Source organism: Piliocolobus tephrosceles, chromosome X (assembly GCF_002776525.5).
Source record: "Piliocolobus tephrosceles isolate RC106 chromosome X, ASM277652v3, whole genome shotgun sequence".
Lineage (NCBI taxonomy): Eukaryota > Metazoa > Chordata > Mammalia > Primates > Cercopithecidae > Piliocolobus > Piliocolobus tephrosceles.
In genome coordinates, this window is record NC_045455.1 from 91,621,073 (window position 1) to 91,648,298 (window position 27,226).

Genomic DNA, 27,226 nt, shown 5'->3' on the forward strand with positions numbered 1-27,226 from the left:
TTAATAACAGTGGCAACAATGAAAATACGTCATTGTTATTGCAATAAAATAGTCCAGACCTCCTGGGAGAATCTTACTAGCTTTGAGTTATTTCTCTCAGAGAGTTGATGGATTTATGGTACCCATAAGCTAAACCAGTCTCCGTGGACACCAGGAAAGTCCACGTGTGCTGGGACGCTGGGGTGTGAGCGGGGGTGTCGGGAAAGTCAGTGTCCCTCCCTCGGAGAATCCAGTGTCAACAGCAGAAACTCACCTGCTGAGAGAGCAGGATGTCACTGTAACATTTTTTAAAGTTTTTTTTTTTCCAGGAAGTTTAAAGTCCTCTCTCAAAATCTAATAATAGCCTTAAAAGCTTTACTGAGTAGAGGGAAGAAAAGGAAGGATTCCTGCTCTGTGGAAGTCTCGGCCTTCCTCTCTTTAGTCCCCCTCTGCAGGACGCCTGGCTGAGCTCCGTCTAGAAGGATACAAAACTTTCTCTTTAGTTCTTTCCCTCTTTGTGCCATAAGAGGAAGGGAAAAAATAGAAATCACGATAAGACCTTGATGTCAAAGCTTCTCAGGGGCCGCAGAGCACCTTCCAAGTAGCCCAGTGTGCCTGGCTCTGTTCCCAGACTCTCCCTCACAGGTCACCAGTGAGGATTACAAATCACCCTCCATAAGTCTGAGGAGCCAGAGAGGCTTCCATCCCTCTCTGGAGCACAGTTTTTAGTGACAGAGCCTCGTTATGTTGTCCAGGCTGGCCTCAAACTCCTAGGCTCATGATCCTTCTGCCTCAGCCTCCTAGTATCTGGGACCACAGGCAGGCGCCGCTGTGCCCAGAGGGAGAATTCTGCAAAACCCTCACATAGACTTTGGAAAGAAAAAAACACGTCTGCATCCACAAAATCAGTCATTCTCTCACTGAACACATAAATAAGAATACCAGGTGACAATTTTATTCACAAATAAAAAAGGTATTACAAAACTATTTAAGAATATAATTTACACATTTATAAATTCCAGTATGCAAAATAGCAATGATGAAATGGTACATTGATTTAAGCTATTTTAAAGCAATGATGGTTTTCCTTTCCTTTTTTTTTTTTTTTTTTTACCAACACAGACAATAGTGCTTAACCTAGGTAATAGTAACATTAACACTTTATCTAAAGTAGAAAAATCTCCATTTAAAAATATATTCCATATACACAAAATTAGAAAATGCATGACCTTACTTGGTTGCTCTTGAAATCCTCCTCCTTCTTGTCAGCAAGCTTCTGCAGTACGAGAAGCCACAGTGGTTATACCCATTCAGTCACACGCATTACCCGACACAGCCTTCCTGACACCGGCACTCTAGCAGCTGAGTTTATTGAGTGCTATGGGATATTCCAACCAAGTGAAGTGTAAATTGGATTTTTTTTCCTCAAATGTTGACCAAGTGTAAAATATCACATTGTTGTATATTTCTAGAGTAGTAGGGTAAAATGTCTTCCATCTTGATAAAAGTTACACAGGATTTATCAAATTCAGTAGCAAATGAAATCCATTTTCAACCCTAAGCAGTTCTCTGCTGATTGCAAATGATGTTCTGGGATTTTTGGCCAAAATCTCATTCCCATCAGTCTGGCTTTCTCCAGCCAGTGTTTGTCCTTGAAGTTAATCAGGGCTCTACATGTGGCAAATACATACAGGCTACACAAAGGAACACAGCCCTGCCCACTTGCATCATCTCTCTGTCATAACAGAAAGGACCAGATGGGAAACAGTGGCACGTATGTGAATCACGGTGAGGTCACGCGAGGAAACTCTACTTGCATTTTCACAGCCATTGTGTGGTCAAATCCTAAATATTTTACATGTCCAAAAGGCAATTTTCCTAAGAGTTCATACTACCAAAGGATCATTGGTTTATACTTGAAAAAAAAGTAATCCAGGAAAAATCAATTAATTATGACTAGGCACTAGGCTGACATGACAGCTTGGGGGCTACAGTGAAACACTCATTTCCTATTTCAGGTGAGGGAATTGAGGTCACGAGATGGACCAGACACAGGCCAGCTAGTAAACACATTTCAAAACCTCAAACTACGGAGAAAAGGCCACAAGAAAAAGGGCTCATTAAATGTTACTAATCTTTCACAAAGAGAGAAAACTGTGGGTAAGACATGAGAAGATAAAAATGTCCCAGGAAAGACAGATACATTTTAATATTCCATTTAAATGTTAAAAGACAGTGACTTGGATGGGGCAATTCCAAACCAAAATATTGTAGTGCACTAGAACATACTGATGTTCAAAAGTCTGAAAAAGTGCCCTGTTCAAGTAAGTCCTCTCCAGGGCGTAAAGATTAAGAACAAATGAACCATTCCCTGCTCTGTGACTGAACGGGGTTAATTTCTGTCTTAGCTCTAGAGACAGTGCTAGTGTGTAGATGGTAGGGGATAGAGCACCTTAATAGAAAGAAACTCCATCCTCTTAAATCCAACACGGGATGGCTGAAGTAGGAGATGATGTGCTAACTAATCTTACACAAGTGGAAGGAGCGCGACAATGTCCTGGTCAAACTACACGAGGGCAGTTACAGCTGCTTCATCTAAACCCCTACAAATGGAACATTTTCTTCTAGTCCTAACATGTGGTGTGTTCTCATGGAAGACTATTTCAGTAGTAGGGGAAGCGGCTATGCTGTAATTTCTAAAGCCTTTAGTATAAGATACAATGCAAATAAAAGGTCATTTATGTTTATAAATACCCTTTTTCTATAATCTTCTAAGCTCAGGCAGAGGGACAGATGGAACAAATGTTTCTATATCCACTAATTTTCATATAAATATGCCAGCCTTTGGTACAAGTCTCTACAATGTGTGTTAATTCCGGGCAATGGGCTGCCCTTTCTCAGCCACATTCCCCGGCCCTGGTGTGCTCCTGAGATCAGCACCAGCGGGTGTGTATGAGACCGAGGCTGAAGTGTGGATTCCGGAAAGAGCTATCCTCCTCTGTCTGATTCCTCTGATTCAGTTAACTTCATCAAATAAACCCAAGATTTAGGCAGGCCATATGAGGGCCATTCTAACCACCTACGCGACTCAGTTTAGATGATGAAAAAGTGTCCTTCTCAAACAGAAACAGTCACTTTTGAACTCATTCTACATAAAAGCTAAGGTAATTTATCTGGCATTTCATAGGCGGTATGAAATTATTTCTGGAAAGAAAAAGTATACTCTGGGTCTTCAGTCTTGTAAAACCACAATCACCATGAAAATAAGCACGAAGGCATTTCTGTTTCTTGTTATATGTCCACAGTCTCATAGGCTGCCAACTCAACCCCATCCTTCTTTGAAGTCACTTTTGTGGCAGAGAAGCTTCTTATGTAGGAAAGATGCAGAGTATCATGAGTCGGCCTGGAGTCTTTTCTTGTTATTCATTGAGGTTTCGGCTTACAGCTGGTTTGGCTCAGAAGCAACTGGCTGAAAGGCTTCAAATGCCGTCAGTTTGGTTCAGATTTATTTTTGCCCCAGGAGCCATGTAAGGTCCAGACTGCTCAGTCCATAAGCCTAACAAAGGAGTACTCTTTGGGTTCCAGCACACACTTCTGCTGCAGAAAGAAGCAGGTCCTTTAAGCTTCCTAAAACAGCAACAGAAAGGAAGCTTTAGAAACAATGTCTTATAAATTAAATCTGCTAAATTTCAATGGTAAAGAATTATGCATAACTTTTACTAGTAGTATACATGAATTTAATAGCACATGGACAAGAAACTCATTCAACGGTATCCAAATATCCAGCTACCCGTGTAATCTCAGGATAAATAAAGGTTTTCATAACAATTCATAGTCACCCAATCACTGCAGAGTACTTAAAAGACGATACTGTAACCCATAGCAATCATAATGTATTAACAAACCATTCTTCTGTGGGCTTTCAACCTTATTCAAACATTTAAAGCGTCCTTCTTCTGTACTGTGTTCCTTTAAAGCATTTGTAGGTAAATATTTTAGGATTCTGTATTTCCTTTCTTTCAAAGAACAAATATGATGAATGAATAGTGCCATTCTTTATCTGCCAACTTAGTCTTTGAATGTAAAACTTCCATTAAACTATTAGAGAACGTTCAGAAATAGTTGGGAGTAAGATTTATCTTGTAACAGTCTCCCTAGCATACTCACAATCCTTATCGGGAAAATATCCTCAGCAAAGTGTAGCCATCAGACTGTCCTTATCACAGAAGGCAATGACCTCAATGCACGAAGTGTGCAAGTGAAATCACTGAACATTTACTTCATGTATTAACCCTTCACTCACTCACCACGAACGTGGCATTGGTGACATACCAGGTAAGTGTATGCAAAAAATTATTCCTAGGTCTAACGAGATTATCTAGAAGTCAAATCTTATGAAATCCTTCCAATAACAGGAGATAGTTTTATCAAATATGTTGATTAACGGACACGGTTATAATAACTACATTAACCCTTCTGTGGGAGGCATATTATCCTCATTTTGCCGATAAGGAAAAAGCAGAGGTTTCAATAGATTGAAACACTAGAACCCAGGGTCCGCTCATATGTTTTCTAACCTTCTTTCTGTCTGTTCCTGTTGACATTTTAAATGTTGGATTAAAAACAACTTCAAGAAATGCTTTTCCTGTAAGTACACAGGCTGGCTTTGTTCTTTCAAATAGCTCAGCAAAAATTGTTCCAAATACCTCAGTTTTGTTCCCTTCTGGAGAGATGTGTATAGGGAAAACTTGATTCAAATCGAGTCATACAAACTCAAGAAGGCTCTCACACCTATTTGCTTTATCTGGAACCGTAACTGTCATGGGTGATCTTAAATCACCCACAAGAAAACTAGTGTGTGCAAATGCAGGTTTTGGAAACAAATGCATCATGCGTTGAAGTCATGGCCTCGCACCACGTAAAGAGAGAAGTGCTGTTTGGCCACAGCTGCTCCTTATCCACCTCCCAGATGGACATACATTGTTTTCCTGAGCTACGAGCAAGCCCACATCATGGAGCCAAGCTAACTGTGGAATGGATAAAATGAACGTGAAGCCCTGTGCTTTGGTTCATCGTAGTGAGCTGCAGAAATCAAATTATTGTATTTTATTTTTTAAGAGACAGGGTCTTGCTTTGTTGCCCAGGCTGGAGTGCAGTGGCGTGATCCTAGCTCACTGCAGCCTCAAACTCCTGAGCTCAAGTCATCTTCCTGCCTCAGCCTAAAATCAAATTCTTTATGAGAAGTGAATGTGTCCTCTAGTTGGAAAATTAGCCTGTTGGGGAAAATGTGGGTTGGTTTTTTGAATTTAGATTGGGGGGAAAAAAAAAAAGCAAAACTACTTGAGTTAAACACTTGGTTGAACCTTGAAATAAAGAGGAGGACCACGCCCCCAAAGGCCTGCAGTAGCTTAAGGTTCATTTGCTACATTTCACAGATATATTAAGTGCAACTGAAGTTTTTTTTTTTTTTTCCAGCATCTGGAAATTATTATCTCTTAAAATGGGCTCAAAATATTATTTACTATTATAAGGGAAAAATCAAAATGGTCTATATTTTAACAATTCCTTTTTTAAATTCAATGTCATACTTAGATTTATCTAAATTAATCTAACAATTATAGGACTACACATCTTGAAAAGTTAGTAAAAACCTTTCATTAATAAATTATTATGCTGTGCAACTTGAATGTAATATTTTCTCATCAGGTTCACTTTAGATGTAATTGTAACTTTCTTTTCATAATGATTTGAGTTGAAAGTATATATAAATCATGAGAACTACCCTGCATGTCTTTGAAAAAGAGTTAATAAGTAGTTATATGCCAATCTCACCACCTAAAGCATGTTTCTAAAATGTCATGTCCATACAGCTGTGATGACAGTGCTTATACAGTACTATCCCCACCGCACCAACATACACAGACACAAGCAGCAATGAGGTGGCTCTGGGATGAGATGACCTCGCATGAAGGTGTTTCCTTCCTTAGTCTCGGCAATTGACATCACAGACTTGGGTACGAGCTACAAAATTAAGGTGAGTGGTAATTCTGTTTCCTGACAAAATTCTGAAGAACAGTCATTAGTCAGCTGGCAGCACTGTAGCCCTAGCTCCTCAGATGGTCTCCTAACGAGAGAGGCACAGACGATGCACTAGACGTGGCAAGGGCCCCTCATTTAGTGCTGCTGGGAGGCAGCTGAGCCCTCTGATGCTGAGCGGGGGTTCCCCCTGTTTCTAGCATCCTCCGATCCGTCATTGGACGCTCTCTGCTGTGAAGGACTCGTTACATGCTCTCAGCGGCTGGGCCCTCTCAGTTCCTACATTGTGTGGGGCACAGTCCGTTCTCAAGACTTACACTCAACTAGGTTAATTCTTAAGCCTTTTCTTATTTATTATCTTAACAGTTTTACTAATTATGGATGGCTCAAAAGAACAAGACCAGTGAACAGCCTTTCCTAACTCCAGGCAAAGCTCAGAGGTAGATACTCTGTATGTGTTAACTGCCTAATTTGTTTTCCCTTCATTCACTCGTCTCCCTTCTCTGACTTCTCCATTCCCCCATTTTGAGAACAAAACCAATTTTTTCCCCTCCAAAGCTAAAAAATGTTTTCTCTATAGAATCCCCTATAAATTCTCCAGATAATTTTTTTTGTAGTTAAAAAAAACAAAGTGGAAAGATGGCTTGAGCCCAGGAGGACGAGGCTGCAGTGAGCTGTGATCGCTCCACTAGGCTCCAGCCTGGGCAACAGAGAGAGATCCCGTTTCAAAACCCAAACACGAAAAACAAAAAACAAGTACTGCAGACTTAGATCAGTGTGTAACTTATGAACTGATCTTAAAAGGAACACATCAGCATTCACACTTTGACTTTGCACTAAGTCTCTGCTGTGATCAGGCCAGCATACAGAATCACATGGAAGCGAGACGCCTCTGGAGCAGGCTCAGCTGCCTCCTCAGCACCCGCAGCCCTGATCTGGGGCAGGGAGGGACAGGCAGTGAGAGCAGCGAACTCTTTGCGGGGCAGGGTCTTGTGGGCCTGGGAGCTGGACTGTTGCTGTGACTCTGCCCTTTTACACTCAAGACTTGACACTTTTCTTCTAGAACTTACACTAACAATACATGCGCTCCCATTTAAGGAAATGTTTACAAACATTAGGTCAAAATCAGCAAAGGCCACATCCTCACCTGAAGAAAGGAGAGACGTGCCCGGTTATCCCAGAATCCTTTGCTGCCTCCAGTTTTGCAGCATGCAGAAAGCCCCCATCTCTCTGCAGGTGCCCCCCTCGCTCCACCCAAACCTGATTTTAAACCACTCCACCTGAGAGGGTCCTATGACCTGGTCTCAGGTCACAGCCAACAATCAATTTCCAGCCAAATCAATCAATCTGTCAAAGTAGAGTGATCCAGAAAACAATAGCAAGAGAGAGAAGAGGGAAAAGAGCAGCTTTAGGAGACCTAAATTCACAGAAACTTGGCAGTGAATGAAGTACATTTAAGTATTGGGCATAAGTAATATATATATAACTATATATAACAGAAAGAAATGAAGGTCAGGAATTGTCTGCAAGATGCTCCCATATCCGACTCATCTCTCTCAACCAGGGAAGGAGGCAGCAGGTGCTGTGCTAAATGGTTGTACTTACAAAGAGGAATAAAAGAATGCAGCTGTACACTTTGCTCTTATATATCAGCTGTGTTAGTTTTTTTAAAAAAGACTTGAAATTTATTTTAAAACATATTCTACAACATACAAGAAATTATGAAAGATACAAAAAAAATCTCATGAGGTTCCCCCTAATTTTGTGCTGGGAACAGAGTTCTGGTCTACTGTAAGTCAGTGCTATGTTCACAGGAACCCAGTCGCTGCCTTACCTGGAGGGACGTCTGAGTGGCTGCATGGATGACAGCGCCACTCTCCTGATCTAGCTGGCTTCTCGTAGTTAATGCCTCCTGAGTTGATGCCGGTTCTGCCAGTGTGTTGTTACATCTAGATAAATCAGTAGCTGCTGTAAAGTTTTCAGAATGAGCTTGGATTGGAACAGCCCCACCAACCAAATCTTGACTGCTATTTGAAGCCAAAGACGTTGAGCTTTCGTGTTCTGGACTGAGAGAATGAATGTCTTCTCCAGTGAGTTCAGGATAAGAGTCACAAAAGGAGATGTCACCACCCATGGGATTCTGCATCAGAGGCCAGGCGTCTGAAAACTCGCCACAGATGGACCGCGTGAGGGACCCGAAGAAAGTTGGCACCACCTCCCCGGCTGGGCCTGCGTTTCTGCACACACATTCAAAAGAGCTGAAAGTCTGTGATGGGGAGAAGAACACGACTACAAAGAAGCATGTCAGCCGTAGTGTTAGGTCTTCTAGATGATATGTCTATATACTGAGTCAGAATTCTAGTGTTTCCTATTGTTATAAACTTGCCTCAATACAGTAAGTCAAATTACTCCATTTACTTGAAAACTGAGTTTTGACCCCTCCTTCTAATTAATATAGTTATACTTAATCCAACATCTAAAACATGCAGTTTCCCGGGTCTCATCTGAGTTTGACTGAGTGCTATTCCAAAATTCTAAAATAATAGTCCATGGGTAAAAATTACTTACATGTTAATTACTTACAGATGACAGAGGTGTCAAAAATCATGGACATAAGACAGAAATAAAATTAATGAAGAGTAAAGTATAAAGAATGTTGTACTGGATATGAGTGACCTTGAGAGACCTACCTAATTCTTGCCTGAGAATTGCACCCCACCAATATCCAGAATGTCGTTAATATTTAAGAGGTGATGTTTCCATCGTTTCAGATGAAAATCGGTACATTAGTAGAATGCATATTTGCACAAGCGGATATGAAATGATTGATTGAAAGCACCCAGTTACCTCGCCTGAAGACTGGCCGCAGAATGCACCCCACAACCAACGGTCGCCCGGTCGGGGCTGCAGGCCTTGTCACAGCACAAGGATGGGAGCAAGTGCACCGGCCCTAGGGAAGACAGCACAGGTGTGAAGCACAGTGCCTCCCTCCGGCAGCTTTCACTTCAGTGACACTTCAACACTCCTCGTGGAAACTTAGATGTTCCCCTTTGGGTGACTTTTGGGGGAAAAGGAATACAAGGTTCTCTTTTTTTCTCATCTTAAACAAATGATGAGCCACTTACATAAGGTACCGAGAGTAGACAGACTCATACAGACAGATGAAGAAGGGGAGATGCTAGGGGGCTGGGACAATGGGGAGACCAGAAGCTGTTGTTTAATGAAGACAGGGTTTCAGTTTGGGAGGATAAAAAATGTTCCGGAAGGTGAATGGTGGTGATGGTTGCACCTCAGTGAGAGTGTACTTAACGCCACTGAACTGCACACTTGAAAATGGTTAAGATGGTGAATTTTATGTTATGTGTATTTCACTGCAATAAGAAGTGGGGAGAAGGAATACAGCAGTCTGTGGGAGAGCACAAAACGAGACTCTCGCCCCACTGAGGACAGGAGGACCAGGACAGCTTTCCTGCTGAGTGGCCTCCTAACAGAGAGTAGAGCGTGACTGTGCAAACCCTCTAACTCCATACACACAGACACATTTCTTTTTATTGCTAGCAGTGTCACTTAAGGAATAAGCAGATACGTGCACACAGCTTTACAAACGGAATATATCACTGAAGTTGGATATATTTTGTGCTACAAAGATAATATAAGCTTAAAAATCTAAAATATAAAGAGATTAGATAAGAAATTTAAAAATAAATCTTCTCAATCCTATAAGCAGAAAATAAACACTCATCTTTTTCAACAGCCTTCTTGATTTCTCACTCTGTCTATACATATATATATCATTCTGATTTAGAACCACAAACACACTAAAGCGCGCGCGCACACACACACAGAGGAAGACTTGGAGAAATTATATATTTACATATACAGCTATTGAAGAAATTATACATTTACATATATAGCTATATGTTTGTGTGTATCCAAATTTCCCATGAGGAATATCTCTTTACTTTTATAAACAGGAAAAAAATTATGAAACTACAGTCTCCCTTTTAAAAAATGAATGCCAGATATTGAGATGCAGTCGCAAGCCTGTGTGAAACAGGATGACTGGCCTGCCTGCATCTACGTTTCCCTCAAAGCAAGGCTTCCGCCCGGACCATCTAAACATACAGCGCTCTGAACCTGCCGAACTCACCAGGGTTCACTGCCACTTAACAAACGTGTGTCACGCTCACCATGGGACATTTCAAAACTGTTTTAAAGCAAAAGGCACTGCCGTTCCTTGTAGAAAGGCTGATTCCAGGGAAAGTACACGACAAATCTGGGACTTCTGGTGGCAGAAAGTAAGAAAGTGCTAAAAGAATAATGCGGACGTGTCACAATGGCACATGAGCCAACTCGAAGGGAGTTCCAAATGCCGGCAACATAAGCATTGGAATAAACAGTGACACCAAAGGGTGCAACCCACTGAATACAGTCCACAAGCCTAAACTCACTGAGGTATAGAAATAAATAAATGGAGAAGGAAAGTTCCTCCTTACCATAGGAAGCCAACTAATAAATGTGGAAAGAATAATGGAATTAGAAAGCCAGCATTTGTTAACCACCAGAGTAACGACTGATTCCAGTACGAATCATCAGAGCACGCTAAGCTACGGGGTGAAAGTTTGGGGTGTGACAGGATATTTACACAGTCTCCAAGTATCCCCTACAGGATATTTATTCATTACAAAGAGAACAGCAGACATTTTGCATTGGAGAAACCTGGCAGACACCCCGTTAACGAAGTGACCAAGGTTAGCCTGACCAGGCATGGCCCAGACAGACAACCTTGCCTCCTGACACAGTGCGCTGTGGACCCAGCATCCCCTCAGCAGTATTTCTGAATCGAATCCTGAGGAACATCAGACCAACCCAAACTGACTGTCGTTCTACAAAACTGTAGAATTTTGAAAAGTGCTGGCCTGTACTTTAAAAAAAAAAAAATCAGTATCATGAAACACAAACGTTAGGAGACTCTTCCAGATTAAAACAGACCAAACAGATTTGACAACTAAATCCAACAGAAGTTTTCAGAATTCTGTTTCGCTATGAAAGACAATACTGGGACAATTAGGAAAATGTGACTATGCTCTGTAGATGATATGAGAGTACTGAATTAACATAAATTTCTTGTTTTAATAATTGTGCTGTTGCTATGTGAGAGAAAATGTTCTTAGGAAGCAAACACTGATGTACAAGGGGGAGAGGGACATCATATTTGCAACTGGATTTAAAATAGAAAATGAAAAACAAGTATACACACACACGAGAGCGAGAGGGGGGATAAAGCCAATGTGAACATGGGCAGCAGCATGTTAATATTTGGGGAATCTCGGTAAAGGACATGTGGGAGTTCTTTGTTCTACGCTTTCGATATTTCTGCAATTATGTCAGATTCCTGAAATTATGTCAAAATAAAAAGTTACAGGGAAAAAAGGATCTGCCATTCAGGAGGAAGCACTTGAAATAAGCTGCACTGACCCAGGGCGTGGGCCTGGGGATCATTTCCGGCCCCATGTTCTGTCAGGAGGTCATGCCACAAGGCCGTCTGGACATTTCGTCTTTCTTCTCAGACTGAAGTAAGGTGAGGCAGAGTTTATACCAACTGCGTTGTATTACATTTAAAATGTAAAATCAGAGTTCATTTCTCCAGAAAGTATTCCTGCTTACTCGAACACTAGTAACAGTGTCCACGGTATCATATCCAGGAAAATGTAATGCTTGGGGGCGTTTAAGGATCACACAGTTACCATTAATAGTGTCTAAGGGTCTTATCTGTGTAGGCAAAGGCAAAACTAGATCCACACACCACAGAAAGTCTTGTATTTTATTCTTCACCCATTCCTAAAACAGGAGATAGTAATAATTAGCAGAAAATGAAAGCTTTTTATTCCACATAACCATACGCTGCATAGCAATGTTTTGTTCAGTGATGGCCCAACAATACCATGGTGGTCCCGGAAGTTTATAATACCATATTTTTACTGTGCCTTTTCTATGTTTAGATCCACAAGTACTTATTGTGTTGCAACTGTCTACAATATTCAGTGCAGTCACATGCTGTACAGGTTTGTAGCCTGGGGCAATGGGCTACACTACATAGCCTAGCTCTGTAGGAGGCTATCCCATTTAGGTTTGTGTACACTCTACAAGGTTTGCATAAAAGCAATGCATAGCTGTATATACAACATGAGATTGGAACACTTAACTGACAATTTCTTGAGAAGATTGATTAGACAGTTCCCAGAGGACAAGTCAATCTAATGGGATCTAATGGGATATGGTTAAAACAAATACAGATGGGTTATTAGACAAAATGGTGCTATTAGTATTGCTTCCATGGGTGCTCACAGAACCGTAAAATAATAAGAGGACGGGGAACTGGGGCAGACTTGTAGAGAGGGTGGCTGGTCATAGAGGGTTTTAATTTGCAGAGGAGGTGAGGTGGCAGGGTGGTGGGGGAGTGGGATGTGTGAGTGTAAGAACACGTGCTGAGGAATAGAAATACATAGCAAAGAAAATTAGTATTAAACACACTCTCAGACCACAGTGTAATAAAGATAGAAGTAAAGACTAAGAAAATCACTCAAAACCATGCAATTACATGGAAATTAAACAACATACTCCTGAATGATTTTTGGGTAAATACTAAGATTAAGGTAGATATCAAGAAATTCTTTGAAACTAATGAGTACAAAGATACAACATTCCAGAATCTCTGGGACACAGCTAAGGGAGTGTTAAGAGGGAATTCATAGCACTAAACACCCAAATAAAAAAGTTAGAAAGATCTCAAATTAACAACCTAACATTACAACAGAAAGAATTAGAGGAGCAAGAACAAATCACCTCACCCCTAAAGCCAGCAGAAGACAAGAAATAACCAAAATCAGAGCTGAAATGAAAGAATTGAGATAAGAAAAACCACTCAAAATATTAAAAAATCCAGGAGTTTTTTTTGAAGAAATAGGCTGCTAACTAGACTAGTAAGAAAAGAGAGAATATCCAAATAAACACAATTAAAAATTACAAAAGGGATGTTACCACTGACCCCACAGAAATAAAAATAACCATCAGAAACTACTATGAACATCTACACACACAAACTAGAAAACCTAGAGGAGACAGATAAATTCCTGGACATATATACCCTCCCAAGACTGAACGAGGAAGAAACTGATTCCCTAAACAGAACAAAAACGAGCTCCAAAATTGAATCAGTAGTAAATAGCCTACCAACCAAAAAAAGCCAAGGACCAGATGGATTCACAGCCGAATTCTACCACATGAACAAAGAAGAGCTGGTACCATCCCCATTGAAACTGTTCCAAAAAAATGAGGAGGGACTACTTCCTAACTCATTCTATGAGGCCAGCATCATCTTGATACCCAAATCTGGCAGAGATACAACAAACAAAACTTCAGGTCGACATCCCTGATGCACACCAGTGTAAAAATCCTCAATAAACTACTTGCAAACTGAATCCAGCAGCACATCAAAAAAGCTAATCCACCACGATCAAGTAGGCTTCATCTCTGGGATGCAAGGTTGGTTCAACATACACACATCAATAAAACGCGATTCATCACTTAAACAGAACTAAAAGACAAAACCATGTGATTATCTCAATAGATGCAGAAAAGGCTTTCAATAAAATTCAACATCCCTTCATGTTAACTAGGTATTGAAGGAACATGCCTCAAAATAATAAGAGCAATCTATGACAAACCCACAGCCAACATCATACTGATTGGGGAAAAGCTGGAAGCATTCCCCTTGAAAACGGGCACAAGGCAAGGATGCTCTCTCTCACCACTCCTATTCAACATAGTATGGAAAATCCTAGCCAGGGCAATCAGGCAAAAGAAAGAAAGGGCATCTAAGTAGGAAGAGAGGTAGTCAAACTATCCCTGTTTGCAGATGACATGATTCTGTATCTAGAAAACCCCACAGTCTCTGCCCAAAAGCTGCTTCAGCTGATAAACAACCTCAGCAAAGTTCCAGGACACAAAATGTACAAAAATCATTAGCATTCCTCTACAACAACAGCCAAGCCAAGACCCAAATCAGTAAGACAATCCCATTCATGATTGCCACCAAAAGAATAAAATACTTAAGAATACAGCTAACCAGGGAGGTGAAAGAGAATTACAAAACACTGCTCAAACAAATCAGAGAAGACACAAACAAATGAAAAAACATCACATGCTCATAGATAGGAATAATCGATTTCATTAAAGTGGCCATACTGCCCAAACAGATTCAGAACTATTACTATCAAACTGCCAAAGACATTTTTCACAGAACTAGGAAAAACCTATTTTAAAATTCATATGGAACCAAAATAGAGCCTGAATTAGCCAAGGCAATCCTAACCAAAAAGAACAAATACAGTTCCTTCAATGCCTAGCTGGAGGCATCATGTTAGCTGATTTCAAACTATATTACAAGGCCACAGTAACCAAAACAGCATGGTACTAGTATAAAAACAGGCACATAGACCAGTGGAACAGAATAGAGAGTCTAGAAATAAGACCACATACGTACAACTATCTGATCTTCGACAAAATTGACAAAAGCAATGGGGAAAGACTCCCTGTTCAATAAATCCTGGGATAACTGTCTAGATATATGCCAAAGATTAAAACTGAACCCCTTCTTTACACCATATACAAAAACCAACTCAAGATGGATTAAAGACTTACATGTACAAACCAAAACTATAAAATCCTGGACATAGGAATGGGCAAAGATTTCATGACAAAAGCAATCGCAACAAAAGCAAAAATTGACAAATGGGATCTAATTAAACTTAAGACCTTCTGCACAGCAAAAGAAATTATGATCAGAGTAAACAGACAACTTACAGAATAGGAGAAAATGTTTGCAAACTATACATCCAATAAAGGTCTAATATACCGCATCCATAAGGAACTTAAATTTACAAGAGAAAAACAACCCCATCAAAAACTGGGCAAAGGACATGAACAGACACTTCTTAAAAGAAGACATACATGTGGCCAACAAGCACATGAAAAAAAGCTCAACAGCACTGATCATTAGAAAAATGCAAATGAAAACCACAATGAGATACCATCTCACACCAGTCAGAGTGACTATTATTCAAAAGTCAAAAACTAACGTATGCTGGCAAGGTTGCAGTTACACGCTGTTGGTGGAAGTGTCAATTAGTTCAGCCATTGTGGAAAGCAGTGTGGCAATTCCTCAAAGAGCTAAAAACAGAACTAACACCTGACCCAGCAATCCCATTACTGGGTATATACCCAGAGGAATATAAATCATTCTACCATGAAGACAGATGCACATGAATGTTCACTGCAGCACTATTCTCAATAGCAAAGACATGGAATCAACCTAAATGTCCATCGATGACAGACTGGATAAAGAAAATGTGGTACATATACACCATGGAATACTATGCAGCCATAAAAAGGAATGGGATTGTGTCTTTTGTGGGAACGTGGATGGAGCTGGAGGCCATTATCCTCAGTAAACTAAAGCGGGAACAGAAAACCAAATAGCACATGTTCTCACTTATAAGTGGGAGCTAAATGATGAAAACACGTGAATACAAAGAAGGGAACAGCAAACACACAATGGGGTCTACTTGAAGGTGGAGCATGGGACGAGGGAGAGGAACAGAAAAAGTAACTATTGGGTACTAGGCTTAATACCTGGGTGATTAAATAATCTGTAAAATAAAGAAATGTGTAACACAAGTTTACCTATGTAGCAAACCTGCACATGTACCCAAAAACCTAAAATAAAAGTTTAAGAAAAGTTGGTATTACCTTTGCCCCTATTTGCCCAAGTTAGAGACCAGTTTCCCTTTGAATCACTTTCCTGAACTTCCATTCTGTCAGTAGTCCAAGGGACAATTATGGTTTGTGTAAAACCTTGAAATGGACTTCTCACCTCTCTCTTAAGAAATTCTAAAAATAGATGTATTTTTTAAATAGACATATTTTTAAAATAGGCATATTAGTGTTTGGTTTGAATCAACCAGGCAGCAAAGGATATAAACTCCTATTCTACCAAAGGCGACCATGATTTTAAATAAACTGACTCAAAACAAGAAAGACAAACATGCCCCAAAAGTTGCTGAAAAATTCTAGATTTTAACGAGATGCTTATTTCCTTTTTAATACTTAAGAGACTTAAAACACCCAAACCAACAGGAGATGGTGGAGAATAATCAAGATTAGTTTTAACTAGAAGACTCAACACAGCCACCTTGCTGTGAGATGAATAAACCAGGACCAATTCTTGCTGCTTCAGCCTCTGGGCACCTCCAGGCCTCCTAAGGGCACTCCCCTGCTGAACTTACCGCAGGTCTGCGCTGAGTCACGGCGGCACTGGCAGCAGGCTCTGTGGGCGTATTGGTGGAGCTGAGGTCTGTCAAAACACGACAGCTCAGAGCCGTTGTACTGAATGTCCTGAGACCGCAGAGACCCTAAATGAGGGGTGAGAACTCTGTCAGGGAACACGGTCTCCTCTCCAGGGGGGTCCCGTGAACATCCCGTGCAGACCTGTACCATTCTAGCTTTCGTGTTTTTAAAGAACAGGTCAGCTAGCCTTCCAACGTTTGATGACTTCTCATATGGAAGCACAGACATGAAATAATTTGTTAAGAAAGTTCAAAATGTAGGGTGCTAATGTCGCCACTACTGACAATGATTTTTATTTTTGCCTAATGGTACAGGGACATCACAGCCTTGTAAGTCTCCTTACGAAGTTGTGCAACCTCAGTGAGTTCTACAGGTGACCCCTGAGCAACGCGGGTCTGAACTGTGCAGGTCACTTATACACAGATTTTCTTCAGCCTCTGCCACCCTGAGACACCAAGGCCGACCCCTCCTCCTCCTCCTCAGTCCACTCAGTGTGAAGATGATGAGGATGAAGGCCTTTACAACGATCCCCTTCCACTGAATGCAGAGTAAATCTCATTTTGTCTCCTTTATGATTCTCATAGTAACGTTTTCTTTTCTCTAGCTTACTTTAATGTAAGAATACACGGCATAATACATATAACAGGCCAGGTGCAGTGGCTCACACCTGTAATCCCAGCACTGTGGGAGGCCGAGGAGGGCAGATCACTTGAGGCCAGAAGTTCGAGACCAGCCTGGCCAACATGGTGAAACCCCGTCTCTACTAAAAATACGAAAATTATCCAGGCGTGGTGGTGGGCGCCTGTAGTCCCAGCTACTCCAGAGGCCGAGGCAGGAGAATCACTTGAATCTGGGAGGCAGAGGTTGCCATGAGCTGAGATCACGCCACTGCACTCCAGCCTAGGTGACAGAGCCAGACTCTGTCTCAAGAAAAAACAAAAAAATAAAAAACCAAAAAAATACACAAGATGTATTAACTGACTGTTTACCAGTAAGGCTTCTCATCAACAATAGGCTATTAGTAGTTACGTTTTCGGGCAGTCAACACTGACGTGTGGATTCTTAACTGTTCCCCTAGCCCTCTGCTGTTCAGGGATCACCTGTGTTTCTTATGCCCTGTGTTCTTTCACAGCTCGCTGGCGCTTGTCTCAGCCAAGTCTTGTGGAACACTTGCAAGACAATGGTAATAAATGCCCTTCCTCCACATGCTAAGAAATGTAATGAGCTCAGAACTTACAGCTGGGTTTCTTCTCCATAAACTGTCTCTTACAATAGATGACGCAGAGGATGAGCAGGGCCAGCAGGACGGTAGCCAGAGCACTGCAGATGATGGCAGCCAGCGCCGTGTCACGTGGGCTGGAGGCTGTGGACGCGATCTTCACGAGGTTGACCTTGCTGGCACCTGAAACCACAGGAATGGGGTCAGCATGCTCTGAACAACCACAGATGCAGTGCTTACGGCGAAGCTGGCGGGCACCCTTACCAGTGGCCTTCCCATGCTGTGAGAAAACCAGCATGCGATATTTGAATATGGCTCAAGCACCCCTCCACCCAGAAGATGTCTTTAATGGGACACCTTTACCCGCACCCCACAATGTGCTGGGTGTCCCTCTCCTCTGTTCCCATGGCGCAACAGACACACAGCCCTCGACACATTGCGTTACTAGAATCCGCCTTCAGCTCCCCCGGAGCAGAATTCTTTGTGAGCTGGGGGTCTGTCATCTTTATCTCTGGTTGCCCAGTACTTGGCATGTGGCAGGGAACTACTGGTTTTTATTTAATTGGAATTGCACCACCTTTTTAAGCAGACTGAATGCATGCATCCTTTTTTGGGCAACTTTAGGGGAAAACAAGGAGTTGGATCATCCAGAACCTTACAGTAGACCCCAGTTTTTGAGACAGTAAACATCTCTGAATGTTAAACTACTGGAAAACATCGAAGTTTTGGAGAAAAGAGTTAATACTGTTATTACACTATGGAAAGGCTGCCATAGTCATGTGCTAAGAAAGTCGAGAAACAGATGTTATTTTAGAGGGTGGTACTGCTTTGTGGTTCAGGGCAGATTCTGAACCCCATGGCCTGGGTCACCCTCTACCTGTATGACCTTGAGACACTGACTTGAGTCTCAATTGCCATCTGTTCAAATGGAGGTAATAACAGTGACTGACTCAGGCGTTATATGAAGTGTGTAGGACTGGCTGTGCTGTAGAATCATTAGCCACTGTAATGATGATGATAATAATTAGCATTTTAAAACTATCCTGAGGGTACTAGGATAAACAAACTCATTTAAATCAGAGATCTATATCCAGTACAGTTAAACAGCATATCCTACTTAACTAACCCCAAAATAATCTGAGAGAAATGGATTTAAGAGGGGCATGAAATTTACATAGAGGCGCAGTTAACATTTTCTCTTTCCCAAGCAGATGCCCTGAGTGAGCTGAGGAGCCCTCACTCTGCTTCCCCGGCAGGTGCCGCTCACCACGGGAAACTCCCCTCAACTGAGGATTACTCCAGGTAGAGGTATAATGTGTGCTTCACGTGTCATTTCAGGTTGTCTAGAAACCACATTTAAAACGTAAAAGGGAGGCCAGGTGCGATAGCTCATGCCTGTAATCCCAGCACTTTGGGAGGCTGGGTTGTGAGCATCCCTTGAGCCCATGACGCTGTAGTGAGCTGTGATCGCACCACTGCACAACAGCCTGGATGACAGAGTGAGATTGTCTCAATGATAAACAAAAAAAAAAAGAAGAAACAGGTAAAATTAACTTTAGTCTATTTTACTTAGCCAGTATATCTTAAATATTGCATTTCAATATGTATTCAATATAAAAATTATTGACATATTTTACATTCTCTATTTTGTATTAAAATTTCAAACTCCAGTGTTGTTCTAAAGACACAGCTCATCTCAATTCAGACTAGCCACACTTTAAATGCTCAGCAGCCACACGTGGCTAATGGCTATCATAACGGACACTGCCACTGTAGAGACTGAAGGTCTGTGTATTTGTACAAGTTGGCACCTAAACACAAGCCCATTTGTCATCTGGTGCCTTTCTCCTCCTCCCTGGCTACCCACCCCTCACTCCCAATAAGACTGTATGACACTTGAGGCTAGAGCCAGAGAGAAACACTTGGGTTAATATTACTGAATCATGAAAACAGGATGGCAGGCACTATCATCCTGGAGCGTGGGTCTTGGTATTTCCAGTCTCAGTGATTCCAGGCCACACGAATAAAAGTCTCTTACTGCCACCTGGGAAGGCACACACACCGTATGTTTTGGGCTTGGATGAATAGGGCTCAGAATCCAATCATACATTTTAAAGGACATTTATTTGCAAACATATTTAATATTCACAGAGTATATTTCATCACTTCTAACTCTATAGAGCACTGTAATAAGCAAACGGCACACACTAAATGTTCATTATACAGCACGTTAAAAAAAATCACAGCCCTGACCTGGTAGAGATTAAATCTAAGCTGAAACAGCCTCTATCAGTGGACAGAGTCACAAAAGGACACATGAGCACAAGCACAGCTGTGCAAACACTGAAAATGCATAACTGGAGAGGAACTTGCATCCCACGCAAGTTGAAATGGCAGCCACAGGGAAGGGAAGTGACTTGGAAATGAAAACATTATCTATCTGGATGAAATGGTGAAGCTGCGGGAAACTGTCATTTTCACTGGTGAGGAAGGCATTCACTGCAGAGTGAGAAGAGTCTCTTTAGCTTACATTTTTGGTCAAATAACCCAGCCCTATACAATATGGGGTTTTAGCAAGAGCTGTCTTAAAAATGAAGCTTAATCCATGATTTGAGTGGAGGACGTCAAAGTTCCCAACTGTTGTAACCATGAAGCTCATCCACTGACACAGAACTGGATATTCAGAAAAATCCTGGTAAGAATAGGGATTTGGGGTTAAAGTAGTATCATAATTAGAGTCCTTTATGTTCTTGCTGTTTAAAATCCTTCTAAAATATATTCGTCAACTTATTTTCCTTAACATAAAAGGAACTGTCTCTAACTTACAGATAGGTTAAAATGTCCCCAAAGTGGAGATTTCCTTCTTAATTTGGTAGTTTGTAACTCAGGATTTACGTTCTCTAAACATGCCTTGTTAACACGTATCCTATAGAGCGCAATAGTGTAATGCCAATGATATCTAGTTGCCGCAGTGATATCAATTTTAAAGGAACAGTACATCCAATATGCCCCTTCTCCACACATTTCCCCAGGCAGTGGCATCTAAAGATGAACAAGAAAAATACACAAGTTTTACTTCTTGATTTTTGACACGTATATAACAACAGGCATCCTACTGATCAAACACCCTCAGAGAGTCCTCGTGGGAACAGGGCTCTGGAAACTGCCTTCTTGATTCTTTCTTATTATATGTACACGTTTATGATAACACTTAGAGCAAACATTCTTTTTTTCTAGGAAATGGGTTCGTCATTTTTGGTTCATCACTTTTAGCTTTGTCACATATAGCAATGCAGACATAAATAGGAGATTGCACTGATTATCAATGGATTTTAGAACAGCGCTAGAAACGAATTCTTTTCAGTTTCTAGTGAAAAAAAAAAAAAACTACTTTCTTGTAATTCTTTTTGACTTGAGCAGCAAAAAACAAAAACAAAACCAAACCAAAAATAAGGCACTGGTGGGGGGAGGGGGGACAGATTTATACTAGCTATATAAAGTGGCTTCCAGTCTATAAAGTTTTTGTTAATTGAGATATTGCTAATAATTCCTAAGAAAAGACCTTATCTGCTCTAAAGGAAAAGGTATTGTTTTGCTAACCTGTGGCAATGATACTGAGATGAAAGATTCTTTCCACTCACATGCCTTGACTAAATGCCCCGTTCTAGTTCACTAGGCAGACTGAATGCCAGCCAGGAATTCTGCCCGTATCTTATTAGGATTCCGACAGTACTTCTGAAGAAGTGGAAATAGGAATGTCCACGTGCCTTGGAAAGTTTTTAACTTTTCCGGAATACAAAATATTTCTTACTCTAACCCATTAAGTTATTAAATTCCGCCATAATCTTAGCACTACCTTTTAGCAATTTACTTCAGACTGTTTTCTTTCAGCTTACATTTTACCTACATTACATGGGTTCAGTTTTATATTACGCATCTCCTTAGGAGTTCAACTCAACTGAACAATTATGTCCCGGGTGTCTGAGTGCGACATCCTACAAGGCATTAAAAAAGTTGGAGCAAATCGAACAGAAGAATAGAAGAAAAGGAAATGGAGGTCTCCAGCAACATCTGGCAAGTGTTTTTAGAAAGTCCCAACTGAGCTTCTTTGGAGTAGACCGGGGTGCAGAAATCCACCTCCTCTCCCCACATTCCATCCCCAAAGAGCTTCAAGCATAGCTGGAAAGCCTTGAAATACATATATTGGAGACACTTGTCACACCGGACAAAGGCAAGAGCAACTTCTCAGATGCTGCAAATGAGGAGCCTATTTGCAAGCCACAGAGGTGGCGAAACCGTCCCCACTGGCTTCTGCAGAGACTGCTTCTAACACACCTTCAGTGCCTCACCCTCCTCACTAGGTAAAGCGGTGCGCGTTCATTGATGAGCTTCATTTGATACGCAAGAAAATCACGACCTTGAGTCACGTGCTCAAGGTTACACAGCAAAGCAGCAGCAGCTTGAAAACTGGATTCAGACCTTCTGAGCCCCTCCAGTAGACCGCACTGCTCCACAGATGCAGGTAGCTTCTGAGATCAAAACATTCTGTCGGGTAGTGATAACCAAAGTACAGCTCATGTTTGTTTACGTAAGGGCCCAGAACTCAGCAAGGCCACAGAGCAGTCACAGGGCTTTCCAGCCAGCAGAGCTGCCAAGTGCGCATGGCAGCTGGTTCCGCAGCAGTTCACCTGCCCATAGAAATGTTCGGGGTCCTCCGCCTTACCGTGGGTCATGGTGTCTGCACGAAGGGCCACTGTGATCAGACGTGGGGGCAGTGAGCACACTGAGCAATGACTGGGTGTCCTGGGGCAGGGAGGGGGGCATTCTGTGGAGGTGACTGCATCTGGAAAGGGCCCCAGCAGGGAGGGAAATGGGAAAGGATGCGCAGGGGCAGTCACAGCTGGGCTCCGCCTGGGCTTGTCAGGCTCCCTCCTCTGCCTTCTGCTGCTACTCCCTACTTGCTTAACCTCTCCAACTTCCTACTATGCAATGTTTAAAAACCTGCTCAGCAAAACATCCTTCTTCCTGGAGAATTTTCCTAACAAAGGGCCCCATTCAGGCGGGGCTGCTTGGGAGGAAGGGAACTGGTGTCCAAAACCTGGCTCTTGCCACTTTCCACCCTGGTCCCAAACAAGACTTTTTTTTTTTCACAGCTCTTAATCTCAGTTTCCTCCCTGGGCAAGCTCCTCGTGCAGCCACCAAGACCTACTGAGGCAGAAGGGCCTGAATACTCTACTGGGGCAGGTGAACCCCTGCGGAACCAGCGGCCAGGCGCACTCCAACAGATCTGCTGCCCAGAAAGTCCCCTGTGGGGGGACACAGCATGGCCACTGTGGCCTGGCTGTGCTCTCCCTGCAGACATGAGCGTGGTATTTACATGAATGATGGAGTCGGATACTGGATTTCAGTACTCTGAAATTTTCTTTCCAGTCTGATCTGCTCTCCCGAACTCCAGAGTCATACAACCCACAGCCTACTTGGCACCTCCACATGGATAAAGATGCATTTCAACTCACCATGTCCAAAGCATGTGCCCCCTACTACAAGCAAATCCCACAACACACTCCCTGCCCCTCCCACAGATCTTCCTCATCTGTCAGTGCCTCTGTCCGCAGTGCTCCCCTAGACTGCCACAAGAACTGCACCTCAGCTGCCGGAGTCCTTCCGCAAATGTCACCACCTCAGTGAGGCTTCCCACCAATCTATTTAAAATTGCAGTTTCTCCCGAGCACTTCCTACCCCCTGCCCTGCTTTCTCTTCCTTCACGGCACTGAGGATCATCTGACATTTTGTATACTTTACTTGTTTCGTTCACTGTCATTCTCTGCCAAGGCAGGAGCTGGAGATCCCATCCTGCTTCTCAAACACACGCACTGGGCTTGTGGTGAAGCTGGGTCCAGCGAGAAGCCACACTGCAGCTGCGCCTGACCGTGTCCAGGTTTGCGTCAGTGGGGAGGAAAGTGGGCCGACGGGGTGTGCATTATGTGTGGCTCACCTCCACTCAGGGAGCCGTTGCTTGACCTAGACGTGCCCCTGACTGTGAGCAGGGAGGTGAATGCAGCAGCCAAGCCTTGATTCTCTGTGGGAAGCAGCTGTCTAAGGCTGGCTTAGCACAAGGGGCAGGAAGCTGGGCTCTGAGACATCCTGTCGCAGAGCTGCTTTCCCAGGCTGAAATGCTAAATAAGAGAGAGAGAAACTTCTATCTTAAGAGGTCACAATATTTCTGGGTCTGTTGTTACAGCAGCTTAGCCTTTATCCTAGCCAATTGCATCTCTCACTGAAAGGGCAGGGAGTTTTGCTTGTATTTTTAACATCTATAAGGGTTCCGGGCACATGGCTGGTGCCTGATAAATATGTGTTAAATGAGAGAATGAATGAACGTCTGTGAAAGAAAAGGAAAAACCCCAAGTGTTCCAGAAAGGTGACTTAATGGGGACTTGTCCAATCAATAAGATGAGATTACGCCAATGATGTGTTCGCTGCTTGTCTAACAACCTTCCACCTTGGGCTACGTAGCTAATGACAGTGCAGATGGGAACAACTGGAGCAAAGAACAGTTTTGTTTGCAAGCACTTACTCTTTGCAGTTAATCAGGCCATGTGTGAGAGAGCAAGGGTGGCTCAGATATATCGATAGATAATCCATGGAGACCGCTGACCACATCCTTGGAATGAATATCAAACAAAAACTTGGCCTTCTCTAGTCCATTTTAAGTCGCGCTTCATGGAGTCATCACAGAAGGATCTTAGTATATGCCAAATGTAATCTCAGTTAACAATCGATATAAAATGATGACTGATGTATAATGAATGCCCAAAGAAGAAAAGGGGGAGGCCTTCAGGAGGTGAGCCGCTTCGTCCAACACAAGTGCTTCGGGACCAGTTTCAGAAACTATCAGGTGAGCTGGATAATGGGGACAGTTAAGTGTTGATATCATTTTACCAAATTAGTCGTATTAATCTGACATGTTTACTTCCCTCCAACAGTAGACAGAGGTATGGAGAGAACAGTGAGTGCTAGAGAGCAGTTAACCACAGGAGACTGTATTTGCCTTTTGTAGAAAGGTAGCTGAATTATCAAGACCATCACAGTTACCACATAACCACACATGCAGGGGCCAGCCCCTACATACCCACTTTCTGGGTGCTGTAATAACTCTGTGCAGAAAGTATCTCATAGACGGAGAAGTCGATATGTATCTCAACATACTGTTTCATGCCAAACAACCATTAGGTTAGTTTGACTCTTAAAACTTACGCTTTTTTTTTTTTAAAGCATGCTATGTTCTTCCCAACCATTTAGAGTTTAAAAAAAAATAGACTATAGTGTGAAGGATTACTGGTTCAGATTCTGTATAGACCAGTATATTCTAGTTAATCAGATAACATATACAATATAGCTTGACCTAATTTAAAACACAAGCATGGCTTTACAAATCCAACCTATTTTATCTAAACCCTAGATTAAGGAGGCTATTGAATTTTATTACAGTAAAAAACAACATATGGCTTATAAACTTCATATTTAAGTGTTACTTTAATGGTCTATGTGGTATCATAAAATGAGTATTAAATAAATGTAGTAGGGAAGATCAAGTTGTAAATGAACTAATTATGCTTTCTGTCTGGGCTTCCACCTTTGAGATTTCATTAATGCCTTAGGTTTTCATTAGAGAGTTCAGCACATGAAAATAACACATCTGGTTTCCTGCTGTAAGCGTATCACTCTGGCAACTCCAACATAATTGGAAATGCAAGCATTTTTACTTATTGGTGACTATGTTTTGACACATGCAATTCAATTAGCAATAAGTACTGGAATATAAACACAAAAATGAGACATTTAAAAATATTTTTCACTGAAATATTTTATCTTTGACTTTCATATTTGCTTCAAGTAAACTACAACTCAATCCATTGCTTTCTGTGCTCTTCTACCAGCACCACCACCACCAAAAAGCCCAAATCAAATAAAAGTTTAACAAAATTAAAAACTGATGATCAATCTATTTCTAGTCATGTTCTTTAAAAATTATTAACAAACAGCTCTCTGCAGTCTTAACTGAGACAAGCATACACTTCTGGAGTGTAAGCTTTATCTTGTTCATCTAGACTGGTTAAGCAAAAATATCTATGCAACACTCAACATATGAATTCCAGATGTACCATTGTAGAGTCTGCCAATAAACAAAATAGTTGACTTTGTAAAATACACTTTATACCAAGCACTCTGACACTGGATAAATGTGAAAGAATAAGCCCATGTCATTTATGTTTTTTAAATTTTAGACTGAAACATAGTCTTAGGACTATGTTTCTTTTTCAATAACCAAAAGAAATATTATTTTTTTAAAAAAGCTTGTTCTGTTTGTTCTTCCATTTATATCCATATCTACAATTTTTAAATTGAACTGATTTTTTAAGTTATAGTAAAATATACATAAGATTTACTATTAAGAAGATGAATACATTTACAATGTTACGCCACCGTCACCACTAATTCATGAACATTCTTACCTCCCCAAAAGGAAATCCCATCCCCATTAAGTGGTCACTCCCTTTCCCCCATCCCTCTTGCCCCTGGCAAGCCCTAATCTGTTCTCTGTCTCTATGGATGTGCCTATTCTGCATATGTCATATAAATGGATATACAGTGTTACACAGCCTTTTATGTCTGGCTTCTTTCACTTAGTATAATGTTTTAAAGATTCATCCATGGTGTAGCTTGTATCAGAGCTTCATTTTTAAATGACTGAGTAATATTCCATTGCATAGATACACCACATTTTGTTTAGCCGTTTCTCAGATGATGGGCATCTGGGTTTTCCCAGCTTTGGCTCTTGTGAATAGTGCTGCTGGGCACACTCATGTAGAAGATTATTCCACATATTTAAAAACATTCCACAAAGATACATCATGTACTTGTTTCACATGCTATCAAAAGATACATTACTGCCATTAAACTAAAGATTATGTTAATTAATAAGTCAGTCAAAAATACTTCCTAGGCAAGAGCTAGGGGAAGAATGGAGGGATTTTATGCCAGAAGAGCTGGTTGGGGTCAATTCCTGGAGGGATTGACAGCGACTGTGAGAAGTTTGGATTCTATTCTAAGAATGACAGGAGGTACTCAACATCAGAATACACATTCTCCTCATGTGTACATGGAACCTTCTCCAGGATAGACCACCTGTTAAGTCACAAAACAGGTGTCCATAAGTTTGAGAAGACAGAAATCATACAAAGTAGCTTTTCCAATCATAAAGGAATAAAATTAGAAATCAACAAGAGAATGAAAACTGAAAAAGTCGCAAATATTTGAAAATTCAACAATACAATCTTAAATAATCAATGGGTCAAAGAAAAAATCACGAAGAAAATTAGAAAATACTTTGAGGTGAATAAAAGTAAAAACTCAACATAGCAAAACTATGGAATACAACAAAAGCAGGGCTCAGAGGGAAATTTGTATCAATAAATTCCTACATTAAAAAATGAAGCAAGATCTAAAGTCAGTAACTTTACCTTCCACTTTAAAACATTACGGAAAAAAAAAAAAACTACGCCAAAAGGTAGCAAATGAAAG

At 41.4% G+C, this 27,226-nt stretch overlaps 1 protein-coding gene across 2 annotated transcripts in view; it reads right to left on the minus strand.

The window, feature by feature from the left end:
- Positions 1-912: 912 nt before the first annotated feature.
- TNFRSF19 (TNF receptor superfamily member 19) overlaps positions 913-27,226 on the minus strand; it is an 89,985-nt gene continuing 63,671 nt past the window's right edge. The window contains exons 6-10 of one of the 2 annotated variants that reach the window (XM_023190279.3): positions 17,660-17,824; positions 16,362-16,487; positions 8,863-8,965; positions 7,850-8,252; positions 913-3,606 (exon numbers count right to left, since the gene is read on the minus strand). In XM_023190279.3, the coding sequence (XP_023046047.1) occupies positions 3,598-3,606; positions 7,850-8,252; positions 8,863-8,965; positions 16,362-16,487; positions 17,660-17,824 (806 nt within the window). In that variant the 3' untranslated portion in view covers positions 913-3,597. The remainder of the gene's footprint in view (positions 3,607-7,849; positions 8,253-8,862; positions 8,966-16,361; positions 16,488-17,659; positions 17,825-27,226) is intronic. The other variant, XM_023190280.2, reaches the window with a different exon arrangement.